General features: G+C 41.4%; 2 protein-coding genes across 11 annotated transcripts in view; one reads left to right on the top strand and one right to left on the bottom strand.

The window, feature by feature from the left end:
• Positions 1-15,776, bottom strand: part of ANKRD17 (ankyrin repeat domain 17) — a 96,692-nt gene extending 80,916 nt beyond the window's left edge. For 3 of the 8 annotated variants that reach the window (XM_074867017.1, XM_074867018.1, XM_074867019.1), the window contains exon 1: positions 15,242-15,775. In XM_074867017.1, coding sequence (XP_074723118.1) covers positions 15,242-15,598 — 357 coding nt within the window. In that variant the 5' untranslated portion in view covers positions 15,599-15,775. Of the gene's footprint in view, positions 1-14,309; positions 14,636-14,676; positions 14,701-15,241 lie in introns of those variants that run through there. The other 5 variants (XM_074867024.1, XM_074867026.1, XM_074867023.1 and 2 more) reach the window with 4 other exon arrangements.
• Positions 15,777-15,984: 208 nt separating this feature from the next.
• The window catches only part of ALB (albumin), a 39,317-nt gene continuing 30,598 nt past the window's right edge, over positions 15,985-24,703 (top strand). The window contains exons 1-2 of one of the 3 annotated variants that reach the window (XM_074867013.1): positions 15,985-16,233; positions 20,613-20,777. In XM_074867013.1, coding sequence (XP_074723114.1) covers positions 20,746-20,777 — 32 coding nt within the window. In that variant the 5' untranslated portion in view covers positions 15,985-16,233; positions 20,613-20,745. Of the gene's footprint in view, positions 16,241-20,612; positions 20,778-24,703 lie in introns of all 3 variants that reach the window. The other 2 variants (XM_074867014.1, XM_074867016.1) reach the window with 2 other exon arrangements.

Raw genomic sequence — 24,703 nt, 5'->3', positions numbered from 1 at the left:
GGGACGTGGTGGTATAGTACCTAGGAACTCAACCCATTGTAGATTCTGTCCTGAGCTTCATCATCAGTACTAGGACAGCACTCCTATTACTGCTTAAGGGGAGAGCAAAACACATGTCTAAGACAAGAAATTATCTCCAGAATAATCAACCAAAAATCCATCAAATGTCTTCACAAGTCATCGCCGGCTGAAGAGATGACTTTTTCTGGTCTGGACTTTTCTTTATTCTGCCTTAGAGGCTGCAGAAGTGGATCACCAAAACAGCACTTTGAATGCAACAACATCATAAAAAAATCTAGGAAGCCAGTGTTCCTTGAAAACAGATGCAGTTACTGTATTAAAGAATATGCACTCACCAAAATTACCTTAAAGATAAGACAGGGAAAAGGAAAAAAAAGGGGCAAGAAACCTAACTTAATTGGGAGACACACTAACATGTAAACAACTCAAAATGACACACTAGAATTATCCACCACCTGATGTACATCTCTTCCTCTTTCTGCTAATACTAGCTTTCGGCTTTGCATTGGGTCCATTTCTTCCTTTTTTTAGAGAGAGTGATGATACTCCTACCGACATTCATTTTGCTGGACTGAGCCAAGTTCTTCCTATCTGCTCTGAAAGTAAAAACAGTTTTTCAAAAACCTCTGCAACTAAGTCAGAACTGAATGTTTCCCCAGACAGACACCCCTAAGGGTACACATTACTCCAGATAAGCTCACTGCCTTATAAAATTGCAGTAGTATTTATCAACCTTCATTAGGAACTACATCCCTACCTGTGCATAGACCTTTCATCTCTCCATCATATCATTAGCTAGTTCAGATAATCACTAAGACACTAAACATGTTGTTCTCTGCTAGTTCTCGTATCAACTCTTTTTTTTTTTAATACAAAAATGCTGTTACACCACAAAATTTTTGCAGGACCTCTACTTCTTAGTAGTTTGCATCAGTCATTACTTGGTGCAGTTCTTTAAAGTTCCTTTAGTTGTATGTCAATACAAAAAATTGAGCTTTAAACCTACTGTTTCAGCTTCTCTCTCCAAATTCATCAAACTCCTTATTCCTGATCCTCAGTGGTTAGTGATTACATAAAATCAAATCAGTCCAAAACCAAACCTCAGGAACCATCTTAAGTCATGACCCTCATCTGCTTTTTCTATTTTCACATAGTATATTGCTTTCTTTTTCTTCAATTCTTACAGCAATCGCACCACCGCAGTTGTCAGCCCGACTAAATTTCCAGCATCCTTCAGGTAGGTGCTTTAGTGTATTTCAAATCAAAGAAATCTACTTTCTTCCTTTAATTCTTATTATTGGGGTGGGGGTGCACAGGGATGACTGGCTCTAACCGGATAAAAAACTACGAGTTTTAAACACATACTCTATTTTCTTTTTATTCCCTTATCCTTAAATTCTGTGTCTCTTTCTGCACATTTCAGACTTTTCTGCGATAAACTGCAGTGGAGCATTCAATGAGTTTTACAATCACATGATGATCTTTGCTGCCCATCTTTACTATCACACCACCCTTGTTTCAGCTCTGTTACCTCCCACAGATAGAGAAACTTCTGTAACAAATCCATGTATTTTTATTCCGTAACAACTATGTAAAACTTTTTTTTACTGTCCAAGATTACGTTCCACACAAAAATTAAGCTTTCTCCCAACACAGATCTTTCATTTCTGTCCACCATATTCTTCACTTGGCCTAGGGCAGCAGTGAGACCCTTCTGCCACATTCAGTGATCTGGTGCTACTCCTTTTGGTAAGCATATAAAGGCTGGAGAGGATGAAATTCTATTCCTTAGAGGCCTTAACATGGTATTCTTGAGACCTAGGTTTTCCACAGCTCCAAGGAAACTACTATTTTTGAAAGGTGTCTGTACTTAACTACCTTTGAAAGTGCCAAGATAAACACATCCTGAGCTTTTAATGTCAATTTAAAAGAATGCATAAAACTAAAAAGCTTTAGAGATGGACTGTTGACAGGCTCAGATGTTTACGACCTGTCTGATGGAATAACGCTGCCCAGTTCCCTTCACAGATCTGTCCTCCCTTAACAGAAGCACTACACTAGCTTGTCAGCTTGCATGAGCTAGCAGGTTCTGGTGGGATCAGGGAAGATGATGACTCTATATTCAGAAAACCCTTTCCAAATAGATAGTATCTCCTCTGAGTAACAGCTGGGGGATTTCAACATTCACACTGCAGTACCATTTCACTGAAGATTTCTCGTTCAAGGGTCAGTAAAAAAAAAAAAAAAATAAAAAAAAAAATCAATCACTTCCACAAGTGAAAAAAAAAGTTTGAAAAAGTTTGCAACCTAATGCCAGGAAGGTAAGGAAACTATAAGGAATCACCAACAGTGCATACAAACTCAAAGCAAAAGCATTCAGCTTATAGCACTTTTTCCAGGAACTCTAAGACAAGGGACACCAAAAGCTTGCTCTGTCTAAAGTAAGACTGCAACACTCAAGTCATAAATTAATAGTCTTAAATTCTACTAGCAGCCTCTTAGCCTTACACCATTAATTTCTAAACAGAGGTAGATGCACAATGCAAAAATATTTCTGAAATAAGTCTTCATCTACATCTAAATGAAAGTGACATCAAAGCAGAGTTTTCTAGTCTAGAAAGGAAGCAGCATTCTGGCACAGAGCAAGACCTTCTCATCGGCACAGAGCCCTCTTCCCCATTAAGCGCTTACATCAGCCCTAGGATTTTGGATCTCAATGCCGTAAGGCAAATCTAAGCATGGAAAAAGGAGGAAAGAAAATCTCTTTACACATCCATAGCACTGCCCTGAAGAAAAGATAAACTAGAACATCATAAAAAAGCAACTGTGTCAAGATACATTGCTGCAGCTCGGCCTTCTCGCTTGTTCAGTGCATTTTCTCTTGTACTAGGGGAGCCTCTATGACTTTGCCACAGAGGAATTGCCCAATGCCAATTCAAACACAACTAACACAAAGCTGCACAAGCGAGACTAATTTACATAGCATTACATAAGCATTTTAAAGGGGTTTTTCATCAGAAATGTAAGATTACTGACACAAATTTTTGTCTGAGGGGAGCTTTCTGTAAGAGAACTTCATTTAAGTTCTCCACTTTAAGTAGTCCATGTTTCCACTGGGTTATACTATGTTCCATGTCTTTAGTCTAAGAACTTCCAATGCACTGAAGAAATCTGATTTTGGGCTAAACACAAGTAAGACACAGAATACGTTCAGAAAAGACAATGATTTGGGACAGCAAGGATGATTCTTCAAACAAATTAGAACATATTCCTTTCTCATTCCACATGTGAAATATTGGTGACAGGAAAACTCTGTTTAATGTATGCACCATCTGAGTAGCCTCTAAACAGCATAATAATTTCTCACATGTAGGAGTCACGTACAGTCCAAAAACATTCATAGTTACACCTCATGAATTCCAAGATAGGTACTAATCCAAGGTATCTTCACATTATTATGCGAAAATTTGAGCACAAGGTCAAAACCATTCACATTTAACATATGCTCTATCTGTGCACTGTATTTGATATGCAAGTAGGAGAACATGTTTACTTCAGGAGAAGTTGCTCTTTATTGGTATGCAAGCTCCCAAATACAGACACTTTCTCTTATACCTTCTGTAACACAATATATTTTTGGCAATTTTGGCTACATACTCGCAGAACACAATGAACAAAAAACATAACACTCAGTAACCATAAAAAGGACTGAATGTAACATGCAGGAAGCTAGTTCCTTATTTCCAGTTGTTCAATCATTCAGCTTACATTAATGTACATCAGAACTTGTCTAATGTTTTAAATCAGAGCACTTTTCGCAGGTAACAGCAGTAAGCCACTGGAAGTTCTTAAGTAGTTTAAGTGCCAATATATTCCCTGCAAAGTTAGGAAACCTTCAACCAGAAAAAGTCACTTTCTAGTACAGTCTCCTCCTCCTTTTTAAGTGGCCTATTTCATCATTTTGTTCTATGCATAACAATCCATTTAAGTGGACATTGATATAAAGTATTTCCATGTCAAATTCTAATCCAGGATCTGCTGGCTCGGGATGTCCCTTGTTACCCTTTTCCCAGCTGTGAACAAGATAGTTTTTTCAACAGCTCTACATTCAGGTAGGCTGTTTGTAATGAATTTGGACTTGGTTAATATCAGATTGAGACCTATCCTAACTGCTATGGAAAAAAGCAGGACTTGTAACAATGTACTTCATGTTTCTTTCTTTTACAAAGCTCTCTATAATCAGAGTAATTTAGCTGACATCTTTAAGTTCATGGACTACAACAGCTAGAAAACTTAGTCTCTTCATTGACAGTGACACCAAGATTGGAACAGAGAGCAAGCTGTTCGGAAAGGCTAAAGAAAGAAAAACTGAATAAAAACAGTGAGAGACTTTTGAGTGCTCTATATTCTTTTAATATGGTTGTTCAACTCCTGTTTCATCTGAAGTTACTTTGAAGATCGAGACAGACTGGGGACACCACAGCAGAACTCACAGCATTTACTACCAGCATAGCTGAATCAGCTCCAACTTCTAGCTGAACACTGCTTGTTCACTGGAGTTCAACACCTCCTGTTCCCCATCTCTTCTTTGTTGGGTCTTCAGAAATAAAATTCCAGGTTCAGTTTATTTCAGATTACCAAAAGAAAGATACAACAATTAACTCACAAACTCCTGCCCTTGTCAATTCAAGATGCACTCACATGATTTTAACCCAAGACTAACTCTGAAGTCTTTCAAGAGTCCAAAACCAAAAAACCTTCATCAGTTTTCAAAACCATAGTTGGACAACTCACCAGCCTGACAGGTGTGGTTGAGGTCTCCTTTCAACCCAACATACGTGCACCCTTCTCCCATAGCAGAACCTCTCCCTCTCCCTGAGCATTTAAATTAAATCATACACATGGAGCCTAAAGGAACTATTTTACTATGAAAAAAATTTAGCAATACCATTGGAAGTTCACAAAAAGTTAAAAATTTAAATATGTCCCAGACTGTGTGCACAATACTTCTGTTACAAAATCAGTTGCTCAAATTATTTCTATTAACAAGTATTCCAATGGTTTGGAAAGACTGCATTCGCTGCAATACCCATCTCTGGATTACAATGAAAGCCACCACCAAAGACATCTGCCTTTCTTGAAAACATTTAGGTGGGGGGGTTTGATGCAAAAATACTTTTTTTAAAATTAAGTTCATTGGGAGTACTACTACTAACCTTATTTCAAGTCTAACTCACTCAAGGAAGCACTTACTAGGTGGCACTACTTCACACACTTCTTCAGAACCAGTAACACTGGTAAAATTACCAAAGGAAAAGAGATTTGCAACCTAACTGAGGTTTTGGCTGACATAACTAAATGATGCTGGGACAGATCAGCACACAACAGTTTCAAAGTACAGGAGGAATTAGCATCCATATCAAGTTTCATAACAAACCGTGCACTTGGCAGAGCTGTTTCATCAATGCTGGGCTAAAGAGGGTATATGAAGTCCCACACAGGTGAACTACACAATGTCCTGAGCTGATATAACACCTCAGTTCCAGACTCAAAAAAACCCCAACTGAACAAAAAGCTCCACACAGCTCTCTCTCCCTTCCCCCTTCATAGCCACTTTACCACCTCTCAGACAGGTCACAGGCCAGTGACCAGCTAGAGAGATAGCTGGCAAAACATAAGCAGTGTAAATGCACAGCCAGGCAGAGCTCAGAGGAAGAGGCTCCCCTCCTTTTGGCAGAGGTAAGCTATCAGGGCAAGTCATCACTTTATGCCATCCCATACCCTAAATATTTTTGCAGAACCCAGCTTCGATGCACGTACTAGCATGTTTCTAAAAAACACACCTCAACTCAGACACAAGTACATGCAGAGAGATTTTACAGAGAAGCATAAACATTTCCCCCACACGCAGGGTTCAGAAAAGCCTTCTTTCAAAGTTTAGCACATAAAGTTTGACACTATATTTATCACTGAGATCCTTTATCAAGCTGATGCTTCACAAAAATACCAGCATGCTGTTATGCCAGCTTTCACTTCTGTTAGTGACTGAGATGGACAGAAGGCATATGTTCATCTATCTAGCATGCTGTTACATTTAAAGTGCTCTTTTCCTTTAAACTAGATTGGTTATTTGTATTACAATTACCATACTGATCACAATTGTGCCTTATGACTATTTTATGGTAGTCAGTGTACAAAGTGACTCCTTTGCTGCACTACACTAAATGACACAAAAGCGGTGATGGCAATACTCAGAAGTGCAGCAACGTTTTAAGAAAATACTACTTTGTTCCTCTCTTTCTCCCTATCCTTAATACACTGGTTTTAAGAACCTTAACAAATACTAGAGACAAAAAAACTCAGTGCTGATTTTATCTCAAGAAGCTTTCAAGTTAAAGTTCCATGCAAAAAAAAAAAAAAAAATTCTGCATGATTTATCTTTCCAGGACCGTGCCAGCCACTTTCAAATAGAAGATTCAAAGGAAGTGTCAAGAGGACTACATTGCCCTTTAATACAAAAATTCTCAGAGAGCTGTACCATTCTTAACAATTCCAGTCCTCAAAGACAATGCAAGTGTTTCTTTGACAGGCATTTAAATGAATAGTTCCACCAAAAAAGGCAGTCCTCATCCCTCCTCCCTGCCCAAGTTCCTGGCTCTTCGCTGTGTCAGCACAAGCTCTTATGTGACTGCCTGACAAACTGGATCAAGGAATTGATCAACTGTAAACATGCTTTTTCTGTTGCTGAGGTTTTTTCAGCAAGATCATTTCTCAAGTGGCTGGGAGGAGCAATGAATGCCTTTTTTTCTTTTTGGCAGCAGTGTGCTCACTGCAACCTTCCTACAAGCCCAATTCCCCCAACTTCAGTGGGATTAGAACCCACGCTGACAGAGAGGCTGAACAACACCGAGTACTTGAGGAAAAAAAAACTAAGTCACATCATGACTTTAAATTTTAATCTTCATTAAAGCATTGTTCACCATTCTGTGGAGGAGAACAATTCATACCTGCAGAACAGCATAAAAAGGAAAACTCTGCTGCCAAAGCATTTCAGGACAAAACTGAACAAAAGGAAAGAAATACCTGTAGTTCTGAATTGGTAAACTCAGGGACAGGAAAACACGTGAGTCACCAGATACCTGCCAGACACAGATGTACTAGGGACCTCCAGCTTCTCCTTAAACAAAGTGTTTAGTTCTGTTCTGTGTGTGGGAAAAACTGGGAGGATAAAGACAACCTTCCTCCACTTATCTCTGAATCACTCCCTGCCCTAGAGAGAGGTTTCAGATGTTCCCCTTCTGCTGAAGCTGTGATCCACAAAACTGTTCCTGCAAAGGACAGATGTACAGGCTTAGAAACAACCATTTTTATTTTTTTTTTATTAGGGCAAGGGGAAACAAACCTGAACTCAAATACAAGGTTAGCCTCCTTAGCAGTAGAAAGAAGTCAAATTACTGTGCGAAAGGTGCCTTTAATTTTAACCTAACAAAAAAGGAATCCAGAAACTTGTCAACTGTTTCAAGTTGAACTGGAGGAGAATGGAGGCCAAAACCCCAACCTGATATTCTAAATAGCGACATTTCATCATACTACTTAAAAATGCATACTTGTTTCTAGCTCTGCTTTCTAGCATCTGAACAGCTGCGTATTTGGACACATTATCGATTACAGATGATTAACACCACGAAGACCTAAGATATTGGGGTGGGACAGGGAAAAAAAAATAAGGCTTATTTCAGCTCATTTCCTAGAATACACCATTATACTCCAAAGATTTGAGGATTCAGCTAAAACACAGCAGAGGAACACACCTGCACATCAAACACCAGTAATTTCAATTTGTCAAAAACTTCTTTGGGTAACACAAACAAAATCATCCTAATTACAACGTTCAGCCTAAAAGAAAATACTGCAAGCACCAAGAAAGATATATTGAAGACACACTTGGTTTCGTGGCTGATTTTTAGCCTGGTATACAACTATTACTTAATGTGAAAATAAGGTGACACAACAGTTAAGTAACACCTCCACATGGCTTTAACTCTTCAGATAGTTATGAGCTTAGGATTGCATATGGAGGGGAAGTGGCTGAAAAACATCTGGAACACTAAGATAACCTCTCTGAGTACTGATTAACCCAAAGCACTAACTGCTTAGTCAAAACAGAGGAAATGCTGCCCTTCACTGGTCAAGCAATTTTTTTTTTCCCCAAATATTCCTGTCAACACTGCACAATGACTGCATAGAGGTCACCAGAATTCACACACTAACACCAAGACATATTTGCATTCACTGGTAAGGCTAACCACACGTTAAGGAAGACTTTTTCCCCTACATATATATGTTAGTTAAGTGACCTTATCCAAACCACTTGCTAGCATTAAGCCCTTTTCCACCCACACCATTAATACCCTTTCTTGCAACATCAAAAGTTATTGACATAACAAAAAAGTCCCACAGAAGCTCTACAGATACAGCACATCTTCAAGATGTTATTACAACTTAGTCACCAAAAATGCCATACCATGTGCTACCAAACAGCATGTCTACCAAGGCAGCCACAGATTCTGCTCAAATGGCCTAAAACACTATTATAAAAGTTGTTTGGGTTTTTTTGGTGTTTTTTTTTTTTTTTTTTTTACGTTAAACAGGTTTGTTTCTTTAACCTTGGAAACAAAGCTCTCTTACTTATCTTGGATCTGCAGTACTGATTTTTCAATTCCTAAATCCAATTTCCAAATCAGCTATAACCTAAATAAGCACAAATAGTTTCATTTTCAAAACAGATAGAGAAAAAACACATACATAATCCCATTTGCCTTCAAAGTTGACAGATGAGGAAATTCTCTCAGCTAAATCTCTTTCATAGAAATCATTATCTTTAAAGAACTAAATTACTAACTGAAAATATGGTGTGTTTGGCTCTAGCCTGCACACAGGAATTATGTTTATAAGGAAATTTCCTGAAGAAGTATCTGAGGAAGTAAACAAATTCACGTGGCGCCACCAGTACCTAACTCCACCTTCTGCAGTGGGCATTTTATGCAGGGGGCTTCTTTTTAAACCCAGTTATTCACTAACTTCAATTAAGTAGATCAGACAGAAAAACTCTGTAAGATTTTAAAAAAAAAAATAAGCACTACGTCTAACCAGACACCATTTATCAGCTCTGCATACCTAGGCTCTTTGCCATGCACATACAGACACTACTTAAATCTTTGCTTACCACCTCAGCCAGTTCACAGTACACTCCATCTCCTAACTAGCGTATGAATTCCTAGTAACCTAACTCCCTCAGATAAGGGGGCATATGCTAGTCATCTCAGCTATAGGGTGGTGCCAGTAATGACTGAAAGGTGGTTAGCAGGGAATAGCAAAGCCAGCCAAATCATTATTCTGGTTTTCCAGACTGATTTTGCTGGAACCCAGTCTAGGGAACAATAAGGGAGGGATGTTAAACGTTTTTGGTGAAGATTTCACTACTGTGAAACTTGGTTGCAGGATTCACCTATGAACAGCCTTGTTATTTTCAGGGATTTTTGAGAAACATCCTTTCGCACTTCCAGGCCATCCCTAAGTTCTACTCATCTTCAGATGAGACAATTAATGGCTGCTAACTCTTGACAGTTGTATTACATCATACTTACCATATCCCTCATGCAAGATAAAACAAGGATCTCGCCTGTAGCACCAATGCAGTTAAAATGGTTTCTCTAAGAGCAGGATCTGTGTTGGGAATACGTAACACTGAGGTGAGAACTGGTGCTTCTGAAGTGTCATGACAAGGTTCATGCTACAGATGGAAAAGGCGGCTGCCACAGACCCTGCTGCGGCTCACCTGCTTTTTCAGTCACATCAGTTGAACTGATGTCAGGTAATTATTGCTATACAAAGCTATACATTGTAGTAACTATACTGATGAGGAAAATGCCAAAATTGCCTTAGGTCTTACAGAATTTTGGTTTTTTCCCTAACGGATTTCACTGTTAGTTCTTCTTTTGAAGGGAAGAAACAAAACAATACAGGCAAAAAACTGCCAAAGTAGACAGAAAGAAAACAATTACAGTATAACCAACACAGCAGAACACAAGACTGAACTATATATACAACAGGGTGTCACACACTAACAAGGACAGAGCCCAGTTACTTGCATGTTCAGTCCCATATTTGAAGACACAAGGAGATGAAAGTAATGGTAGTACAGAGAATGTATCGTACAGCAGCCAGGCGAGGCATACTGGCCTTTCAGCAGCCCTGAAGAATCCAAAGGCCTTATCCCAGGATTTTAAGTCAGTCAGCTGGGATTAAAAAAAATAAAATAAATTCAGCGTTTCAAATCAACAGCTTGCTTCAACAGTTAAGCTGTTAAAGCCTTTTACAATTTAAGTATTACAACCGTGTGCCCATGATGCTCTTGAAATGACACCAGTAAACCCAAATTTTCAGATTAACACCTTATATGTAAAGCTAAAGAAGAGTAGCTGCTTCTGCATGAAGAAATTTTAGAGGACCAGTGGTATTCTGTTGTTTTATTTACTTCATCTTACTAGTTCAATTCAATGACTAATTCAATTGAGCTGAAAAAACAAAAATGAACTCTTATTTACAGCAGCTACAAGGCCCAAGTAAAAACAAGAATGCTTAAGAAACAGCCAAAACATCTCAAAAACACCCTTTGCATAGGTCAGTGCTTTCAGGTATAGCTAACATTATTAAGGATTATGTTTAGGAAAGCTAATTTGGACATCATATGAGAGTCCAGCAACAAACTATACCAGTCAGAAAAATCATATGAAAGAGAGAACAGAAAGAAACACGCACAAATCCTAGACTGATCTACATCTAATCATCGTGAGACTTTTTGCTTAAGGAGAAAACTGAACTTACAAACTCCTAAAATGGATACAGTATTAGGAAAAGCAATTATAAACTTCACTGCCAGCAGCAAACATCCTGTAAGTTCAAAGACTTGAAACAAGCTTGTAAACAGATTTTATTGTACAATTAAACCTTTCTGTGTTTAGTAAGAGAAGCCTTAATGCACTCCGGACACCAGATTTTTAAGTAGCAACTTGCTACTATGACTTGCTCATTTTTTGCACTACTTCACTATTTATTGAAGACCAATCTTTAACAAAATCAGTACACCCAAGAACACTTTCAAGAAACCTGTACATTTATGGTTTTTTATCTGAGCCTGTTCAGAGGAACCGCTAAATCATATTTTCACCAAAAAAAACCCCAAATTATAAAGTTCCCAAACAATAATAATGTTCCCAAGCTTCACATTATATGTCAGCTTTTATTCAACTAACCCGCTCCTTCCTGATCCCCCACTTTTTTTTTTTTTTTTTTTTTGATTCACATCCTGAAAATCATTCTTTTAAGCAGCTCGGAAGACAGACCTTTGACTTGACCGTAGGCACAAATTTGACAGGCAGCTTTCTTCATATTTGTTTTCACATACATACATATCATTAATAAGCCATGCTAAACGGGGGGTTCACGGTACACTGTACAAAGGTCCCTAAAAAGTAAAAGCAGCTTCCCATTACGGATGCAATGAATAGACTGGCCCAAGAATATAGTCTTCTTCAATGACACTCCTCATACAATTCTGATCGAGAGCAAAGATGCACCTTCATCTCACCCTTAAACATCTAACACATCAACCGATTAAATTTTCCATGTGTCACTGCACCGAACGCAAACTCTGGGAGTTATCACCCAATCGAAGCAGCACTGCAGTCCTATTTAACAATACAGTTCCTTAAACAGCTTAAGAGACTACCTCTGTGAAAACTGAACAATTTTGCCTGTTGTATGTGATCCTTCATAAACTAAGGCCAGAATTCTGTCAGGAAGCATGCACCTGACCTCCCCCAGTATGCAACCTCTATTGTCATTTTTCTCCTACCTTAAGGTTCCTTTTCCTGTGTACTGAAAAGAGTTGCCATTTTTTTATTAACTGGTGGTTAGGGAAAAGGCAATTTGCCACTTACAGACAATACTGGACCGCACTACCTAGAGTCTTATTTGTTTGACAAGCAGCAATTTGCTGTCATTTCAAAAGCACCCTTGGAGGTTGCCATGAACACTGTAGTAGGAGCTCATGAAGTTGTTGGTATGAAATTTCAATTTAACTTCTCCCAAAGTTCTATCCAGTGCCTACGCTTCTACACCAAGATCTAATGGAGTTTGGAAACAGGCCGAGATGAAAACATCTGATTACAACTTTTTATTCCATTCCATCAGCTCAGCAACAACTACGCCAAACAATGTCTTTCCACTCATGGGGTTTTTGTGATTTAATATCTGCTGGGTTTCCAATTATAACTCCTTTGACTTGTTGCTACTGTGCTCCTGATTTTTAGAAGCTGTCTCACTAGTAGTCAAATCTAGAAGTACTTCACTTCAGAGATTAGAGAAGTCTTAATGTATTAAGCATGGGAAGGGCAAAAAAGAGCCTAAGACAAACTGTCTTAAGTTGACAGAGATAATGAATTGAATGGTTGGGAGGGAACACCATCTTATGCAGTGTTTCCACAATAGTTTCCATTTACAGCAAAACCATAAACTTAGATTTCTTTGTGCTTTCCATTTTATGTGTCTTCCAGACTGCCAGTGGTCAGAAGACCACAAATCCAACTGCTGAAAGCCACACAAGCTATGCACATCTCAAGTAAGTCTCAACTAAAAAAAAAAACCATATAAACCCCAAATAAAAATCTCACAGTAGAAACAAACCTTTTCTTTTAAAAAAAAAAAAAGCTTCTAAAAGGCAGAACATCGGGTTGCTTTCAGACAAGGAAAACTCCCTTTTGTTGAGAACACTCAAAACACATTTCCTCCCCAGGAGCTGCTGGGAACTACTTTGAAGTTAGATTCTCTGCTCCATTAATCAGGCCATCCTCACGTTCACATTCCTAAAAACTGTGATTTCAGCTGCACATATTCTACTAAGCTGTATCTTTTGATCCTGAAGTCACTGGGAGAAAGACTAGAACAGTTTTTTGCAAGCACTCTGAATGATCAAGAAAGAATTATTATAAATGAAGCTGGTAAGTGACAAAATGTATGCTATCCTGAACTTAATAAACTCAGTATTTATTAATTTGTTTATCACTTACTTACCCCTGCTTAATATTTAATCTCAGACCACCCAGACTGAGAAAGCCCTCACTATGAGCAAGATAAAAACATCATGGAAGCTTCCAGATGCCAAAACTGCCTTCCCAGCTATCGGTATCTACAGAACATGTTGTTCTGAAAAAAAAAGTGAAGTATTCTTCTGCTGCCTCATGACAGTTTAATGATCATTTGTTTTTTTATCTCTCTGCAGGTCTTAAAGCATATTAAATAGGTACCTATGGCTAGGTAAGACACAGCACATAAGCAAAGGCTCACCTCACCTAAGACTACATATATTCCTCGGTTGCCTCTGCCTTTCTTGTCACGTCATACACTCTATACCATTTGAAAGCTGTCAGTATAAGGAACCATTTGGAAGAATGGCTATGGACCACAAAATAAATCTGCCTGTGATTCTGCCAATAAGCCTCACTTTACACAAAGTCTGTTGAAGGTTGCTGTCACATACAACTCATCTCAGTGCTTAACTATCAACTGATACATCCGTTAAGTCATTTGAGGGCCTTTATCCCTTCACCACACATCACCTTAGTAAACTCCACGGGCTCTGTTGAGGAGAGCAAGAGAGTTCTCCAAGTTACCTGTACAACTGCTAGATAGCACAGTTCAGCACGCAACCATGGCTGTCTACTTGCAAGTTTTACACCTCAAAAACTTCTACCTACATGATGATATTCACTTCCCTACAAATAAACACTACGGAAACAAAATGCCAGGCATAATTACTTGTTAACCGAGACACTCATTGTGTGCAATTTACCTCACAGAACTTAGATAAAATGCTTCTTGTATCCACTTCTGCAGAAATAAAATGCAGAGTGCATCTTAGTGGAAAAACCTATCACCATCTCAGCCCAGCCCTTCCTTAAAATTATCAGACTCTTCCTTCCCTTTCCTCTTGCTCATTTTAATTTCTAACACAAAGCAGATATACCACTTAAAAGGCAAACCACTTAAAAATAAAGTTCAAAGAAAAGCCTACAAACTTGAAGCGGACTTTTTTGAGGACACAATTCAAAAAAGCGGAAGTGAACATTCAGCTTCGAAGGTTACAGACTCAGCAAAGAAACTCTGTGTGACTATGTATGCAAATAAGGGGCTTCACATCTTGCTTGACCTTTTTCAGCGATACCTACCTGAAAAACCTAACAATAAATGAGAGCAAGTTAATAATGCTTCCTTTCAATGTAATGTTTCAGCATTACATTGAAACAGTGGCTGCTGTCAGGTTCGGAGAACAGGTCGGATGGGAGAAAAAAGCCCAGGGCTCTACAGCAGCCTTCGCTTTACCTCCACCTTCACCTCCTTTTCTTCAAGATGATCTATTCCCGTGACTGGGAGCGCAAACAGCTTTCTCAGCACACACCCGGAGCTCAGGCCTATCTCCAAAGCCTCAGCCCGGTCGCACCAGCAGTATTCCCACCGTTATGCTCTCCCGCTCCCGGCTCCGATCCGAATCCCACTATGGCACATGTGGACACAAAACACGGCGTTGAGGGGCACCTGCAGCATTTCTTGGGCCCTCTCCCTTCAGCAGCGCCTGACAAAAACCACAGACGCCCAAAAACACAGATGAAGGCCCTCTCTGGCTGAGGCTCCCAGGGAGCCTCCCGCCCCCGGGGCAACCCCGGGCCCCCGCCGCCCGGGACACACCGGCACCCCCCGAGGCGGAGGGAGGGAGGGAGGGTGGGCACCGGCGGCCTCTCCCGCCGGCTTCACCGAGGCACGAGGGGCGCGGGGGCCTTCCGGGAGGCCCGGCTCGGGCCGCGGCGCCCCGCCGTGCCCCGGGCCCCGGCCGCCGGTCCCGCCCCGCCACGGAGCCGCCCCCGGGAGGCGCGGTGCTGCCCCCTTCCTGCCTCTGCGGCAGGGCCCCGCGGGGGCGGGGGAGGCGGGAGCACGGAGGAATTATGAAACCGGATCAGTAGGGCAACCCCTGGGCCCCGCCGCCCCCCGGGCCTCCCTTCCTCGGGCACCGTCCGTCCCGCCCCCCCGCTCCCGCCGGTGCAGCCCCATCCCCGCAGCCCCCACCCCCGTCTCCGCATCCCCGTGGCGCCCGTTCCCGCGGTACCTCGGAGACCTCCTCTTCTTCCTCTTCCTCCTCGTCCTCCTCGTCCTCCTCCTCCTCGCTGCCGTTGTTGCTGCTCTCGCTGCCGCCGCCGCCGCTCTCGCTGCTGCTGGCCGGCCGGCCCGCCCGCCCGCTTCGCTTCGCCTTCGGCGCCGCCTTCTTCTTCAGCAGCAGGTCGCACACCCGCACCAGCCCACGCGGCGCCGCCACCGCCCCGGGCGGGCACGACGGCGGCGAGGTGCCGGCGCCGCCGTTCAGCCCCTCCGGGGGACCGGGCCCCGCCGTGGCGCTACCGGCGTCGCCGCCGTCACCGCCTCCCTCCGCCGCCGTCGCTGCCGCCGCGCCGGCCGCCTTCTCCATGGCCGCCGATCCGCCTCGCTCAGCGCCGGCGCCCGGTAAGGAAGAAGGAGGATGAGGAGGAGGCACCCGGGGCCGCCGCCGCTGTCTCGGTCACCTCTAGCGCCGGCGCCGCGCCACCTCTCGCGATACTTGTCGTCGCCGCCGCCTTCAGCCGCGGCGGGCGCCGCTCCCGCCGCAACGGCCGGCGCCGCCCCGCGCCCGCCGCCCCCCGCCGCCGCCGCCCGCCTGACTCGCGCGGCCTCGGCTGGGCCCCGCGCCGCGCTCCCCCGCCCCTCCCCGCGCCCGCTCCGTCGCGGCACCCTCCTGGCGGCGACCCCTTCCGTGCGTGCCTCGGTCACCGCCCCAGCGCCGGAAGCGCCGCCGACGTCATCATCCGCCGCGGCGGCGTCGTGCGGCCGCGCCCCGCCCCCGCTAGCGAGGCGACCCCGGCCCTCCGCGGGGGTGGTGGCTATCCCCCATCCTCGCCTCGCCCCGCCCCGGGGAAAGGCCGGGGGCTGTCAGGGCGCCCCGCTCCTCCGACGGGTCCCGCCGCCCCCAGCGAAGCGAGAAGGGGGTTTGGCAGGAGCGGAGCGGCGGCCGGGCCGCGCGTGGGGCTGCTGCTCGACGTTGAGTTACTTCGTCAAACTAAATGCCCGGTACGCGGTAAGACTGGGCCTCGTCAAGCACGGCTCTCTGTGGGGCAGTGCTGCCCCTTCGGCCTTGCCGGCCTCCGTGTGTGTCGGGGGGCGGGAAGCGGACGCCGTAGGCGGCAAACCTGCTCAGGAAAGAGCCACCGCTGGGCACCATCGATAAACCACAACATACATATTTCTAACTCCAAGTGATAACTCTGTCACACACTGCGTACTCACTGGGCACTGGTGCGTTCAAAGGCAAGCTGCTAAGCCCTGTTTTAAAGGAAAGTTACTGGAGTATCACCAAAAAAAGTAGGAAGCATCAAGGTGCCTGTGTCACTTTGCCCATAATTACAGCCTTTGCCCTTTAATTACATCCTTTAACTGTGTCACTGTATCCTCTTTTCTCTCTCAGGCCCCCTGCCCTGGACTTTAACCCCCAACACGTACTTGGGACATTAACATTCAACTGGTTTTTCATCTGGAAAAACACCGTCACCTCCACTGATGCCAGTTAGGTCCTGCAGTAACAGAAGTCCTGGGGCAGTTAAATAGAAGCAGTCGGTGCATGCTCATTGAAGGAATAGGCTTTTTTTTGCTTTTTTTTTTAGACGTGATGGAAATGAACAAGGAAAATATTTTTAACCACAAAAGCAAATGATTTTAAAGGCTAGTAATGGCTCTAATGTGCTGGTACACTACAGATGCTTTGGAATTGGTGTTTCAAGCCAATAGTGTCTTACTCCAGTTGTATTTTACAAAAATGCAAAGAGTTTGTCATTACTTGATTACTTGTTTGGATAATGTTGGAAAGCACCAGTCATGTCTGCAGCACCTCTGAAATGAGGCAGTGCTTTTAAAAAAAATTCTCAAAGTTTAACTAATGCTCGTCATGAAAGCAAGTCTGCACAGATTTCCCCCCCCCAATTCTTCATGTTGCTTACATCCCACCAAAACCTACCTCTTGTTACATACCTCTATATGTTCTTAATAAAAGGACTGCATTAGTGGTAACAGCACCACAACTAAGTTACGTTATTTCTAAGTCATCCAGGTGTACTATAGTTCTTAACCTTTAATCATCAGTTACGAGGTCTAAACTGAACAGTACATTTATAAATACCTCTGTAGATGACAGTTAGATGTGATCCAGGAGGAATAAACTGAATGTTCCAGCCACCTACCTACTACTTCCTGGTATGACTGCACAAAAATCTCAAAACCAAAACAGTGCAAAATGCGTGATGGCAGATTAGTGAGAATAATTATTTTGTCCTCTTGTGGCAAATGCATCAATTTTTACTGATTTATATCAAGATACAAGCACAAATTAAATATTTGTTTGCTGTAAATCGCAACAAGCAGAAAGCAGAATTGTAAGTGAATATAGGTAACCTCAGGCTTACCACCATGGTGTGTGTGTGTGAAAAGGATGTCGCTTTTTTTGAGTGATAAGCCTGAAAAAGTGACCTAGTCTTCATCGTTTGATCCAAGAGGTGACTGACTTCTTTAAACAAAACATATCTTTGATTTCTTTGCTGTACAAGCTGCCCGACAGAGGAACACGTTGTCCAAATGCACCAAATTCACCCGCTTGGACTCAGGAAGGGCGGTTGCAGGACTGGATTTTACCCTTGGCACTGTTAGCAAGGACTTGCCCCCTCTGCCCCTTTCCGGTGCAGCGTAAGGTTGGGAAATGACATCGAAGGGTCGGTCCCCCACAGAGCTGACCTAGGCCAAGCGGCACTGCAGTAATGCTCAGTTTGATTGTGTTACAAATCTGCATTTTTAATACTGGGCTACAACATTTGCACATTACTTCAAGTATCCATTTAAGTTGTTAGGCTTGGAAAGGGTATTTTGAGCCATCCAGTCCAGTTTCTTGCTAATGAAAGCAACCGTATTATCACTCTGCATTGTATTCTCAAGCCCTGAATCAGATGGAGGAGTTACAAAACACCGCTTTTGTTGGCACAGGCACCATGGCCTATCTGAGACTATTTGTTCAGTTTCTTTTATGATGGTGACCTCTGTTCTGATCAAAGAGTTGCTCCTTCTAATCTTGCAGTGTAGAGCAAGTCATTTTCCTCCATTTTTATGGAGTTTATACCTGCTCTCCCTACCACCCTTTCTGGTTTGAGCCTTTTGTGAGTGCAACAGCAATAAAAGCACTTGTGGTCGTTAGAGAAGCTTACTGTTACATTCACTGGGCTTATACGCTTTGTTTTTGTCATGGGCAAAAGCTGCTAACAAAAGTCAGCTGTCAATCTTGTGATAGTTTGAATGGGAGAACACCTTGGGAAGGTGCAAAACTTCTCCAGGCTGCATAACAGCGCTTTATATTTTAGAAAACCAAAATAAAACATTCTTGTAGATACCATGATACTCATCAAGATGGGCTTATAATGAAAGAGTAAGTAATTAAGATAAATTTTTTTTTTTATCCATTTCCCTATGGGTGCGTGACCCAAAGCTGTGTTTCCCATTCATAGTGCTCTTAGGTAATCAATTACATAATGATGGAAAGTCAGTGTCATGGCCATAATCAGGCCATAATCAGGCCATAATCAGGGAAGTAATACATAACAAATACATTTCCTTTTGTGAGTCTGTGAGGTTGATTAACTTGGGGCATTTGGGTTTGTTGCTACTATGAAGCTGCAGGAAATCTTGAGAAAAGAAATAATAATCCTTTGTTATCTCCTTGATCTGTAACTTCTGCTTCAGTGTTTATTCAATTCCCTTCTGGTTAGTGGTCACTCCACCGAACACTCAGTATGAATAGTGGGTAAACCTGAGGTTTGAATTCAGGGAATGCTTTCAGGAACTGTCTCGTGTGTGCCAGAGTCTTTAAAAAGTTCTATGGGACAACTCACATGTTTAAACTTACGCTGTGGTGTAATTATCTATACAGATCTGCTTTCAGTTTCATTTATAGATGCTGAAAGCAGTATCATCATCCAAGTCAGGAAGCAGGGATGTTGAGTTTTGTTTGCAATGACGACTAATACAGGAACTGAACAAAGTTATTCCTGGTTTGAGTTTTAGAAACCCCTCCAACACACATACACGCACATGTAACATGCATATTTGCACACCCCAAAAGTCTGACTTTTGCCTCCACCTGCCCTTCTGCCCTGATTTACAAGTGCACCCTCTCCTTCCTGGTTCATACACGTCTGCTAATTCAGCCCGCCTGTGCTCTCTGCCATGCCATCCAGCAGTCCTAAACACACTCTGTTCACACTTGGCTCTTATTTCCTAGGTATTTTTTTATCCTAGAAGCTCCTGAACGACGATCAGAACTTCTGAAATTATGAGTTGAGGGCTGGAGAGAAAAAAGGGTGAAAGAAGGTGTCTCATTCTTGATATGCAAAGACTAAATAATACAGCTTTTAACTTTACAGCTTTTACTGTAATTACACTGAAATGAGTCACTGAAATAATTTTCTTTTTGGGAAAGGGTGAATCTATTTTCTCTTTGTACTGGTTTTTGGGAAAACTTCTTGAATTTTTAACCCAAACTCAAGACTGCTACAATTGCCACAAGACTACCTTTTCCTGTTGTCTCACTAGCAGTTTCAGTATTGATTTTTCTCTTTTTGTGACTACAACTGCTTCAGTTGAGATCCTGTAACTGCTAAAGAGCAACTGCCTCTTAGAAAAGGTGAATACTCTCAGTCTAAAACCACACCCCCCACGTTTTTGTCTCTTCATGTCAAGACTGAATATATCTGGTTTTAATATTTGTCACAGTAGGAGGAACACAGGAGGAGTCCAGAAGTTATACCTCTCCAGATGAGATTATTATCCAAATGTGCTATGAAATTAATGAAAAAAAAAAATCATGCCATTCTTACAGGTTATAGAATGAGTGAATTCAACACTGGTTATCTTTGACGCTTACAGTTTTGTGGTTCTTGCAGCTTCTATATGAGCTGCAATGTTTTTATTCATATAATTCTGGAAACTGTGAACCCCAAATGATTGTATTCCTTCAACACGCATACCAAAAGGACTGGCTTACTGAACCTCCCTGATGCATAGCATTGTCTCAAAAAAAAAAAAAAAAGAGGTCCATCTGAAATGGGAGACAAGACAAACAAAAATTAGACCATCATTAATTATTTTAAACAGAAATAATAAAATTGAAGTTGTTCAGCAATTATGCAGTTACTGCTGTCCAAGTCAAAGGGAGAAAGAAGGAAAAGAACACAAGTATCTCTACATTCAGAGAAGTAGTGTTTTTTGTGATATGTATTTTAAGGTTTGTCTAAAACACTGAGTTTCAATAACAGTAAATTACACATGGAAAAGAATGAATAACAAAATTGGTTTTATGCAGCCATGGCATTTTCTTTAAATTACATTTTTTTAGTATCTGTATTTTTCCATTACAGCAAATTTCCTGTGAGCATCTCAACTGGTGTGGCCTTGTGAGTAAAGAAAGTAAAGAAAATCCAAACAGATTCAGAATTTAACAAGAGCGGTGCTAGCCTGGAAGAGCTGCGTAGAGTTACAGCAGCCCTGTTCATGAGGGGACAGCACCTCTGTATGTGCAGAAGGTAAAGCGTTTACATGCATGCTAACACTCAAATACACCCAGTGTGAAGGCTCATTTGGAATTGACTTCTGCCTACATTTGGCATAGAAAGCCAGGTGATTTTGCCATTTGCTATGCTTACCCATCATCAGTGTCAGTTTGAAATACATATATATCCTGCTTGAGTGTCTTGGAAGATATTTGTATTCCATCTCAGATACTAATATTACACGTTCTCATAGTTGATCTTAAACATTAATACATCATGCCAGTTTTGACCACTTCCTCACAGGGAGGACTGGGAAAGTAAAAACAAGTCTAGAAAGCAAAATCTTTTAAAGATTGATTTGATGAAGAGATACGCCAGTGCTTTTTTAACAAAAAGTGCAGTTGTTCTGCAAGAAATGATGACATTCCATCCAGTTAAGCCTTTGCTAGCAAAGACTGGCCTTCTCCTTGTTCCATCATGATGTCATCACTAGAAGCAATCAACTAGATCTCAAGGAGCATCACCAGTGTAGTGGTTTAGCCCCTGCCGGGGTCTGAGACCACGCGGCCGCTGCCCCTCCCCCACAAAGGGAGTGAAATACAAAGCCCCAAGAGTGAAATAAGGAAAGGTTTAATACAACAATGCAATAGCAACACAACCAACAACAACAATAACAATAACAGTAATAGTGATAGCAATGAACAGAGCAAAATAGCTACCAAATACAGCAGTTTGAAGCACGATGTACAAAACCACGAGTGCACCGCGCTCCGCGCCAGGAAAATGTGACCTGCCAGGATGTGACGTCCGCATGGTATCTGAATAACCCGGCTAGAGCTTCCCCCCACTGCTGGGGAAACTTAACCCTATCCTGGTTAAACCAGGACAACCAGTCACATTCATCCACCCACAAGATGTCAAAGTCCAACGTGGTGGATACCAGGGCATTTGCTGGGAGGCCAGTAGGAAGGCTAGAGACTTTCAGTGGCATGGAATAGTTCTGGTTTGGGTCTGAATGGGATCACGTCTACCAGTGCACTCGGAGTTGATTCAGATAGTTTAGTGGGACTTACTGCTGCTTCTGATGGGTTTTTGAGGGAAAGCATTCCCAGTTGGGGGTGCAGTTTTTTCATCTTGCTGTTCTAGCTTGAGTGTTTTGGCAGAGGCACGCATGTTAACATAACAGTGAGTTAGCTAGTTGTGGCTGTGCTGGCCTAGTCTTTTCAAAGAATCTGGCAAGTGTTAAAAATACAATAATGGCACAAGAGTAAATAGTGATATATAATACACCACTACTATTTTGGGGTTGGAAATTCAGAATTCTAGTTAGAGATATGAGACTTGGAAACAGTCTTCTTATAAGAGTACTGCAAGCAAAAGACTACAATGTAAGATAGCACTTGAGAAATCTGTGTACAGTGTAGCTGATACAAGATGCTTGACTCTGACAGAAGACTGGGCTGAAACACTGATGACCCCAGACAGACATTAGGCAGGCATCCTAAGCTTCATGAGGCAAAGGGAAGCAATACCTTTTGTGTTAAAATTAAGGTTTTGGTCTAATTTTTGTACTTTGTATTTTTTATGAGGAGTTTTACAAACTAGTCACTATTTTATACCCTTCCCTATAGTCCCAGTACTACCCAGCATATAACAGTATTCTGAACTTGAAATTCTAAACGGATGATTAGTTAAAAATTGACTTAAAGTGTTAAGCTAGAAAGACATTTATTCTGCAATGTACTTAGTACTTTGGGAGTCTGTATCTTATTTAAGAAATGGCTTAAGCACTTGGAATCCTAAAACTTATAAGTACTCTGTGAGACTTACATTTTTACATGCATCAGTGATTTTTGAAACTAGGTTTCAGGTTCCTAATTTGCTTCACATGCTTTCAAAATGTTTACCATTTGTGTGTATAAAATTGAAAAATCCCATGGCAAATAACATCTGCGTGACATTCTGGATCTCTTTCTGATTCTCTTCAAGTGCTGTAGAAGAAAAAAAAAATTAAAAACAAGACAAATTGTAAGATAAAGAGAAGTTCTTGTGTATTTTATGTATAATGGACCTGTAATCCAAAACTGTGAATGAGACCTCTCAAGCCAAAACCACCTGTGTTTGAATATTAAAGTTTACTTGTCAAATTAATGTTTTGCTGTTTGGGTTTTTTTTAATTACTGATGTTTAAGGTAGCATCAACTGTGGACTACACAAGAATCATTTAGGTGGTTAAACATTTCTTACATTTTATGTTTTGCTGGAGTCCTGCCAGTCCATAACAATAATTTCTATAGTTACCATTTTTTAAGTAAACAATTGATTAGTTCTGAAATTAGTCCTTGAAATTGCTTCTGTTTGTGCAGCTCAGGAGATCTTAATGCAAGCAGCCTTCTGCTGGCATGCAGAACAACAAGATTCAAGCTGTTGCTTCGCTATCTTCATATAAAGTGTGCCTAGAAAATATTTATTCTACTAGGCTAGTTTATCTCTGGACAATAAGAGGGGTGAGAATCTCCATGTAAAACTTCATGAGATCTTGTTTCCAGTGAAGGCAATGTAAGAAAATGATAGCTAGAAAAATTGTCTAAAATCCCTCAACTGTCTAAAATTATCAAACCACCCCCCAGGATCCTGCGAAGCATCTGTTTTTCAGAACAGAACCTTCCCTACCTTGTTTACTGCATGCTGTTCTACTTCTTGGCTCATGTTATTTGCCATTTTGCCTTCACTTCAATTGCATTTCCTTTCAACAGCTATATATTGCTGATTCCTGATCTTCTGTTTTAGGCAGAGGTTGGGATATGGTTTTTTTAAAAAGAGGAAAGATCAATCTTTCTGTTATTTCAGTTTGACACAGTAGATGGAGCTAGAAGCTGGCAATCCATCTTCATCTAAAATTAATCAGAACTGAGGGCCATGAATGACAAATTCTTACTCTTCACAGTATTCTGGAAATGAAATTTTACTAAAGCATTTGCTTCTTAAACATATATGTACTAGAAATATTTTTTTCCCCATGCAACAGTGATTTTTTTGGTCATTTATTTCCAGCAGGCTAAACAGGGATTTTTTTCTTGTGTGACATTTACAATAGCGTTGACTTTAATGCAAGCTAATTACAAAGTTAGGTGCAGCCTTGAATAGCTTTGTGTTCCTGAATAAGTGTCCTTTTCAAAAAGTGTTTCATGTACATGGGAGGAAAATGCTGATGGGGTGAATTTTCATTTTGTTACTTGTCATTCTCTTACTTTCTCATTCATGAACCTGAATTCAGTTATATTTCTAAATGAGGAAGTACCACTAGACAATACTTGAAAAGAGGGCAAATACACAAAATTTACAGTCAAAATACACAGTTACTTATAGATGTCTGGTGAGTGAGCTTATGAGTGTGTTAAAAGGTAAATCTGGGTCATTTATTTTCATTCATGAATTTCGATGCACAGGCTCAGCCTAAAATAACTGATTTGTTTCCTCAAGTGTCTGATTTTCAATTATACACAAGATACTACTTTTCAATTCCAGAAATCAGTTTGGACACAAATTCACAAGCTTACCTTCAGACATTGCTACAGTCTCTCCATGTTTGGCAAAGCTCTTAAATGCCATGTAACTTCAGTGAGATTTAAAATATCTGCTTCGGCCTACTAGCATTCAGCAAAGCACTTTACATGTAACCTTCATGTAATCTAATTCCAAATCTTGCAAATTGCACAAACCTCTGTGTTAGCTAGTGACTATTACTAGCCGGAAGAGATGTTCATAATTTTTGGAATGCTATGCTTTATCAGTGTCACCTAGTATCTTAAAGAACTTTTCACATTCTAAATTTCAAATATCTTTCTTTAATTTAAAAAGGCCCATGTAAGGACAATGAAAACATTTTTCCATGAAAGTACTTCCGAAAGTCTTACACAAATACTTTGCAATAAAAGCACCAAATAAATCACACCTAC

This window comes from Strix uralensis, chromosome 4 (assembly GCF_047716275.1).
Source record: "Strix uralensis isolate ZFMK-TIS-50842 chromosome 4, bStrUra1, whole genome shotgun sequence".
Classification (NCBI taxonomy): Eukaryota; Metazoa; Chordata; class Aves; order Strigiformes; family Strigidae; genus Strix; species Strix uralensis.
Note: the sequence above shows the minus strand (reverse complement) of the source record. Positions and strands in the feature narration are given on the sequence as shown.